The sequence below is a fragment of the Mus musculus genome, chromosome 9 (assembly GCF_000001635.26).
Source record: "Mus musculus strain C57BL/6J chromosome 9, GRCm38.p6 C57BL/6J".
NCBI lineage: Eukaryota > Metazoa > Chordata > Mammalia > Rodentia > Muridae > Mus > Mus musculus.
The window spans coordinates 19,807,698-19,816,862 of NC_000075.6; the positions used below are offsets into that span (position 1 = coordinate 19,807,698).

The 9,165-nt window shown below is 37.5% G+C and overlaps 1 protein-coding gene across 1 annotated transcript; it reads left to right on the forward strand.

Annotated features, from left to right (window-relative positions):
* Positions 1 to 622: 622 nt before the first annotated feature.
* Positions 623 to 1,552, forward strand: Olfr859 (olfactory receptor 859). The gene has a single exon (NM_146526.2). The coding sequence runs from the start codon at positions 623 to 625 to the stop codon at positions 1,550 to 1,552; it is 930 nt and encodes a 309-aa protein (NP_666737.2).
* The last annotated feature ends 7,613 nt before the right edge of the window (positions 1,553 to 9,165 follow it).

The following is a 9,165-nucleotide window of genomic DNA, read 5'->3' on the forward strand; positions in this document are numbered from 1 at the left end:
TCCTCCTCTCCTCTCGTCTCTTCCCTTCTCTTCTCTTCTTCATTCTCTTCCCTTCCTCTCTCTTCCCTTCTCTTCCTTCCTTCCTTCCTTCCTTCCTTCCTTCCTTCCTTCCTTCCTTTCTTTCTTTCTTTCTTTATTTCTTTATTTCTTTATTTCTTCCTTACTTCTTTCTTCCTTCCTTTCTTCCTTCCTTCCTTCCTTCCTTCCTTCCTTCCTTCCTTCCTTCCTCCTTCCTTCCTCCCTTCCTTCCTTCCTTTCTTTCGTCCTTAATTTCTCCTTTTTTATTTTACTACTTCCCCTACCTTTCTCTACCATGTTTTCTAATGGGAACAAATTTAGATTATTGCATATAACTGACAAGGGCTGTACCACTTATTTCTATTCAAATCACGAATTTCCCCTTTCAATGTTTCAAGTATTTACCAAACAGAAAACAAAGCTCTTAGCCCCAGAACCTTTTCCTGAGTAAATAGGTAATTTCTAAACATGAACAGTTCTCATGTATGAATGATGTCTTATGAATAGCTGGTTTACAAACATATAGGCATGTAGACACTTACATCTATACTGCTTAGTTCTCTACAATGATCTCTTTTTTTTCTTTTCAAAAGATCCTAGCCTTATGGAACCATATAATTCAACAGGAACCTTGGAATTCATTCTCCTTGGACTCTCAGAGGACCCTGAACTGCAGTTCATCTTATTTGCACTATTCCTGCTCATATATCTGCTCACTGTGCTTGGAAATGTTCTCATCATCTTGGCCATCAGCTGTGATTCCCACCTCCACAGCCCAATGTACTTCTTCCTCTACAACCTTTCATTGGCTGACATGGGCTTCAGCAGCACCACCATCCCCAAGATGCTGATAAACTTGCATGCCCACAACAGATCCATAACTTATGCTGAATGCCTAACTCAGGTATCTTTCTTTATTCTTTTTGGGTGTATGGACAGTATTCTACTGGCAGTGATGGCGTATGACAGATGGGTGGCCATTTGTCACCCTCTACACTACCAAGTCATTCTGAATCCTTGTCGGTGTAGATATTTGGTTGTAATGTCATTTTGTATCAGTCTCATTGATTCACAGGTGCACTGCTTTATGGTGTCACAACTAACATTTTGTACTAATATAAAAATCCCTCATTTCTTCTGTGATGTTCCAGAACTTGTAAAACTTGCTTGTTCTAACACTACTATCAATGACATAGTCATGTTTCTTTTAAGCATCATTACTGGTTTCCTCCCTGCCTCAGGAATATTTTACTCCTACTATAAAATTACTTCTTCTATTTTTAGAGTTCCATCACTGTTAGGGAAATATAAAGCCTTCTCTACCTGTGGATCTCACCTGTCAGTTGTTTGCCTATTTTATGGAACAGGTATAGGAGTCTACCTCAGTTCAACAGTTTCTAGTTCTTCCAAGGAAAGTATGGTGGCTTCGGTAATGTATACAATGGTGGTTCCCATGATGAACCCCTTCATTTACAGCCTGAGGAACAGGGACATCAAGAAAGCCCTCTGGAAAATTGTCTGTAAGATAACATAATTTAACTACCTTCATGATCCCTTTATATATTGATTTTTTTAACTGAGTCACATAACTAATTGTGGTGGCATTTAAAATGAAGCAGTTCTAAATATTTCTGACCATAAGTGATCAAAAATTAACTTATACATATGATAAATCCAGGTCTATCTTGATGCACTTATCCAACTTACATGTAGTTTCACTATGTCCTGATGTCGGAATATATAACATTATAAATTGGCACTGCACATGTTTTTACACGCCAAAGAATGCATCCAGAAATAGTATAACTTGGTTTGGGTATCACTGTTTTGAATTGCTATGCTTTTACCATATGTAAAAATGAAAATGTAATGATTTAATTACAGAAGTAAATACTTTCAAATTTTCTTAACATAGTTTACCAGCATGTAAGTATGAAACTAATATATATTAGACTTTTGTGCAAAATAGTTTAATTTTAAAATTTGATATTTGTGTTGCTGACTTGAGTTTCATATAACAGATATTTGTGCTACATAACTTCTTGGGAAGGGGGACCTACTCCACTTAGATTATGGGGCCACTGATAGCATTTTCCAGCTAGAGGGTTTGCACTAAACTTGAGGACATATGGGCAACAGCAATTGGACTCAATGGCTTATGTGAAAAGAAGACATGAAATTGTGTGGAGAACATGTAATGAAGTATGGAGTGAGAATTGTTGGGGATAAAGTGGGAATGAGTGACTAATGTGGTTATATTTCATTATATACATGTATGAACTCAAATATTAAGGAAATATTTAAATCACTAAAAGAATTTTAACTTCATATTAAGACTGAATGTGTAACAATTTCTGAAATGGTCTTGAATTAACTCTGGCCATTTTGTCCTATGTATTTATGTAACTCATACTACTCTGCAGTGATGTGTATTATCTCAAAATATTAAATAATCTAAGAGAACATCAAACTTACATATTTTGGTATATAATATCATGGTCATGGTATTATCTTCATCAAAAGTGAAACCCTTACATCTAAATAATAAATATACAAATCACGTTATTTGTAAGTAATGCATGGTGAAGATTGTTATTGTTATTCTCTAGCAATAAATGCATTGTACATGATATTTGATTGCATAAAAACACTTTAACTAACACTGTCAGGAACTTTGAACATGACTCCCTAGACTTTACTATCATTCCTACTTTCCCATCATCTTCCCACTAATTGACCTCTACAAAGTAATATTGTACTTAATAGATTAAATATATATATATATATATATATATATATATATGTATGTATGTATGTATATTATTTGCTTTGTTCACTCCTCTGTTGGAGACCTAGATTGGTTTCATAGTTTAGATATGAACAGTCCTTCAAAACAACATTTGTACAAATATTTCCATGATATATCAAATTGGAGTCATCTGGATAAATGCCCAGAAATAATATGGATAAGATAAAATTAGATTTAGTTATTTGAGAGTTATTTATACTGATTTCTATTATATAGCTTTCTTATTTGAACTATGTAATTCAAATTTTAAAAGTTTGAAAGAAGGGCTCAACAAGAGATTGGGTAAACAGGAGGTGAATCTATCCAGGCTTAAAAGCAAGGTAGATTATTTGGATCACTCATTCACTGGAAATGTCAAACCTTCCCCCAAAATTCTCAAGAGTGAAAACCATAAGAAAATTCTTGAATACTATTGTCGTGCCCTATTTTTAAGCCCCAAAAGACCACCAGGATCCAACTCTGATGCAACCACACTAAAATCTCTTTATTAGAAACTGAAATTTAGTGTTACTTACAGCTGACCCTGATACAGCAGGACAGTTTGATGCAGCAGCCCCAAACCCTCCAGGGCACAAGGATTTATAGGAAATGGCAAGCAACCAAAAGGGTGTCCAGCCTGGCAAACATCTAATTGAATGACTATTGTATGTTAACAAGTGGGTGCTCTGGAACAAAACCATAAACAATCACAAATGGTTTGAAAGTATATTTGAAACAATCATACTCATTTTGATTCGCTGTTGCTAGGACATAGCTAGGGAGTAAATCTGGGGTGTGCTCAGTGGATAATCCCTAGGGTCCTTCCTGGTACTTATATGTAGCTTGGTTTCAGCTACAGGTCAAATTCTCAGGCTCTTTTATTTCTAAGATATAGTCCAGTTTCTAGATGGAGTAGATTTGGCCTTAAAAAACAAAAACAAACATACAAAAAAAAACAAAACAACAACAACAACAACAACAAAAAAAACAAAAACAAAACTAAACTAAAACAATTTAGTTTGTAGAATAAGAGAGGCATATCAAATGCAGGCAGAGAATATATCTTCAACAAGAATCAGAGAGGAAAAAAATCCCTAATTTACAGGAAAAGATAGCTATCAAGAGCTAAGACGTATAAAGAATATCAAATAGACATGAATATAATGCAATATAATGCAAATAAGATATTTTAAACACAACACCTAATAATCAAAAATGAAGCATATATAACAGAGAGAAGATATTAAAGATTGAGAGGAAAAACCACAAGGTAAGGTAAAAGCAGGTTCATTAAAATAATGCCTGAAATAGTAAAGGCAAGTTACCATAATCCCACAACAAACACCAAAGTAATTGAAAAGGAACTCAAAACATTTATACTAAATCGGGACCAAGACTAGTGTGACTACTTTATCCAAACCTCTTTAATATATTATTTGATATCTAATTAGAACAGTAAGAAAACTGAAATAGATTAGGGGCCAAAAATTAGGAAAGGAAGAATTCAAAATATCTTTCTTTGAAGGTAATATGACTTTATACATAAAAGTCCACATGGACTCTGCAAGAAGGTTCATGCTTCTTATAAATGCATTAAGCAAAGTAGTAGAATACAAAATTAAAACACACACCTGTAGCCTTTCTATGTACAAACCTGCTAAAAATGAAATTAAAAAATATAAGACTATTAGTCCCCTATCTGATTTAGGATAGGTAAAGATCCTTTCCCAATCTGTTGGTGACCTTTTTGTCTTATTGACTGTGTCTTTTGCCTTACAGAAGCTTTGTAATTTTATGAGGTCCTATTTGTCAATTCTTGATCTTACAGCACAAGCCATTGCTGTTCTATTCAGGAATTTTTCCCCTGTGCCGAATATTTTCGTGGCTTTTCCCTACTTTCTCCTCTATAAGTTTCAGTGTCTCTGGTTTTATGTGGAGTTCCTTGATGCACTTAGACTTGACCTTAGTACAAGGAGATAATAATGGATCAATTCGAATTCTTCTACATGATAACCACCAGTTGTGCAAATTTGCAAATTGCCCTTTCTAGTTCATTGAAGAATTGATTTGGAATTTTGATGGGGATTGCATTGGATCTGTAAATTGCTTTCAGGCAAGTTGATCATGTGGTGATAAGCACCATTTGTTGAAAATTGTGTCTTTCTTTTATCCACTGGATGGTTTTAGCTCCCTTGTCAAAGACCAAGTGACCATAGGTGTGTGGGTTCATTTCTGGGTCTTCAATTCTATTCCTTTGGTCTACCTGTCTGTCTTATACCAGTACCATGCAGTTTTTATCACAATTGCTCTGTACTACAGCTTTAGGTCAGGCATGGTGATTCCACCACAGAATCTTTTATCATTGAGAAGAGTTTTTGCTATCCTAGGTTTTTTGTTATTCCATATGAATTTGCAAATTGCCCTTTCTAATTCATTGAAGAATTGATTTGGAATTTTGATGGGGATTGCATTGGATCTGCAAATTGCTTTCAGGCAAGTTGATCATGTGGTTTTTATCTTTGAGCTTGTTTATATAATAGATTACGTTGATGGATGTCTGTTTATTAAACCATCCTGCATCCCTGTAATGAAGCCTACTTAATCATGATGGATGATTGTTATGATGTGTTCCTGGATTCGGTTAGCGAGAATTTTATTGATTATTTTTGAATCGATATTCATAAGGGATATCCTATTTTCGTAAACGTACAAGTATATTTTGTTAGCATCCCAAAGCTTTTCTTGAAAAAAGATTAGTTATTAGTTTTATTTGTATATATGTGTTTATGTATGACTATAGTTATCAGAGTCAAAAAAAGGAATTCAGATACCCCGGAGGAAGAATTACAAGCAATTTTAACTGCCTGATGTACGTCATGAGAAGCAAACTTACCATTTTCTGCAAGGGTAAGGTCTTAATTGCTTATCCATCCCTCAAGCTACAAGGTTTTCCCTTTTTTGTTAGTATGTTTATGCCATTTCAATTATTTGGAGCATGAGATTTTTATTATTTTCTTAATAAAATTTATTTATTTACATCCCAAATGATAAATCTTCGAGGTCCTACCTCCCAGAATTCATCATGCCATACCCCTCTCCTTCACATTTACAAGAGTCCTCCCTCATCCCACTCCTTCAGACATCCTGCTTCCCTGGACATCAAGCTTTACAGGATTAGGCACATCCTTTCCCACTGAGATTAGAAAAGTCAGTCCTGTGTTACATATGTCCCAGGGGATTCTGAACAGCCCATGCATGCTCTTTGGATATTAGCTTAGACTCTGAGCATTCCTAGGGTTCTGGAATAGTTGATCTCTTATTCTTCCTATGGGGATGCCATTCTTTTCAGCTCCTTCAATCCTTCTCCTAACTCTTTCATAGGAGTCAAAGACCTCAGTCAAATATTTGGCAGTAAGTATATTGCATCTATCTCAGTCAGTTGCTGATAGACCTCTCAGACAGCCAGGCTAGGTTCCTGTCTACAAGCACAATATAGCATCAGTAATAGTGTCAGGATTTGGTGCCTACAAATGAGGTAGATACCAATTTGTGCCAGTCACTGGACGGCTAGTCCTTCAGTCTCTCCTTCATTTTAAAAATTGTATTAGTCATTTTATTTGCTTACTTTCTAAATGTTTTTCCCCTTCCCAGACCCCTCTAAGAGTTTGTTACCCAATAACCCTCCCCTTTGCTTCTGAGAGTGGGCTCCACTAACTACCCAGCCAGTCCAACCTCACTCCACTAGTATTCCCATTCCCTGGGTCATCAAATTTCTACAGAATTAAATGCATTCTTTCCCACTGAGGTGAAGCAAGGCAGTCCTCTGCCTCATATGTAGCAGGGTCCACAGACCAGCCCATGTAGGCTCTTTGGCTGGCAGCTTAGCCTCTGGGAGGTATGTGGGGTCCAAGTTAATTAATAATGTTATTCTTCCTATGGTGTTGTAATCCCCTTCAGCTCCTTCAGTCCGTCCCCTAACTCTTCCATAGGGGTTCCCAACATCAGTCCAAATATTGGCTGTAAGTATCTGAATCTGTCTCAGTCAGTTGTTGATAGAGCCCCTCAGAGGACAGTCATGCTAAGCTCCTGTCTTTAGACACAACGTGGCATCAGTAATAGTCTTGGCGCTTGGTGCCTGTACATGGGATCAATTTTAAGGTAGGCCAGTCTCTGGTTGTCCTTTTCTTCAATCTTGGCTCCATTTTTGAGCCTGTATTTCCTATAGCCAAGAACAATTCTGGGTCAAGAATTTTGAATATGTTTGGGTTGCCCATGCTTCAAATGGGAGCCATGTCTACCTACTGATGGCCTCTTTAGGTTCCATCTACCTACTGTTGGGCATTTTGGCTGAGGTCATCTCCACTGGGTCCTGGGAGGCTGAATGGCTAGTGCCACAAACTTTTGGCATAAAATAGAACTATTAGCCATGCCCTGTGGGAGAACTGCCCATTGATATCACTTCATAGGTTCCTTAAAATTTATAGAAGGAACACTAAAACAAATCTTTCACAATCCTTTAGATGCAAAGGAATAGTAAAGAAACAATCAGATCTACCACAATTTTATAATATCCTTTAGGAATAGTTACTGGGGAGGGAAGCCCAGGTTGTAAAGGTCCCATAGGTAGCATAGTCTCATTAACTTTTCTTAAATCTTGTAGCAATCTCCATTTACCAGATTTTTTCTTGATAATGAAAAATTCGTGTATTCCAAGGGGACTGAGAGTCTACTAGATGTCCTGCTTCTAGTTGCACCTGTACTAGCAAAGAAGTGGCTTCTCTTTTTTCTTTAGGTAAAGACCACTATTCCACCCACACCAGAATATCATTAAGCCTTTGAATTTTATCAGCGTGGGATGCAGGCAAGATAGTGGCCACTACGGAAAATACTCCAAATCTCTTGTGTTAGAGTGAGGTTTAGGATCTTCAAAAGTCTTAATTCCTTGTCTCTTCATTTTTAGTCCATGTCCAGGCAGAGGTCCCTATTTGAATGTCTGCTTAGTCACCATCTCATTAGTACTGTACATTATAACGCCCACTTGTGACAAGAGATCTCTTCCCCATAGAGTTACAGGAGAATTTGACATAACATACAGCTGAATTTTTCCTGATTTTCCATCCCCATCTCTCCAGGTTAGCAATTTGGAGCTTTGTTTTGCTTACTAGCATAACCAATTCCTTGGAGGTGAGTTAGCATATCAGTCAAAAGCCAGTTTTAGGGCCAATCCTGTCCTCTAATGGTTGTGACATCGGCTCCAGTATCTATTAATCCTACAAAGCTTTATCCATCAAATGTCAATTTAAAGTTAGGTCTCTGGTTAGTAATAGATTTAATCCAATTCATAACAGACGAGTCAAAACCACCTTGTCCTCTTTCATTCTTAATAAATCTGGACAGTGGTGGATGTAGTGGAATTAAAACAAGTTGAGCAATTCCTTGATTAGCGGGTACAGTTATAACACCATGAGGGGAAGCAGCTATAATTTTAATTTCTCCCCCATAATCATTATTTATAACACCTGGATAAATCTGCAGGACTTTTACAATAGAACAGCTTCGTCCTAAAAGAAATCCACAAGTTTCTACAGGTAGAGGTCCAAAGACTCCGGTAGGCAGAGTTTGGACTCCTATTTCTGGGGTTAATACTGCCTGGGTGGTGGAAAAGAGGTCCAATCCTTCACCTCCGGGTTTTGCCCTGACAAGTTCAAAAACTGATCTCTTTGGATGGGCAGCAGATTTATAGCCCCATAATCTATTTTCTGTGACTACAACAGGGCCTATGGCTGGCCCTTCCTCTTTTTTCCCGGCACTGGATGGCCCAGAGTGCCTGGCTTGGATTTGCACACCTTAGCCCAGTGGTTGCCCTTTCTGCACCAGGGACAAATTCCTGGGGCATGGCCTGCTTGCCCACTCTCGGCACCTTTGTTCTTGGGACAATCACTTTTAAAATGACCCAAATTTCCACATTTAAAACATGCATTATTCCCTCATTTCCGCGAGAACATTGCTTGTATGGCAGTCCCTTGCAAAGCAGCACTGAAAGCCAAACCCTGATTATATGACGGCCCGATTTCTGCACAAAGATGGACATATTTCGCTAAATCCGTTTCTCCTTTGTGTGGCTGGATAGTGGCAGGACACATTGGGTTAGCGTTCTCATAAGCCAATTGCATAAGGAAAGGACTTCCCATATCAGATTTTCCAATTATTCTACTAGCTGCTATTAATAGGCTATCCACAAAGTTCTGTTAAGGCTCATCAGAACTCTGATGAATGCTGGCTAAACTCCCACCAATATCCCCTCTAACCAGTAACAGTCCCCAAGCAAGGCAGGCAGCCACTGCATTCTGTGTGTACAC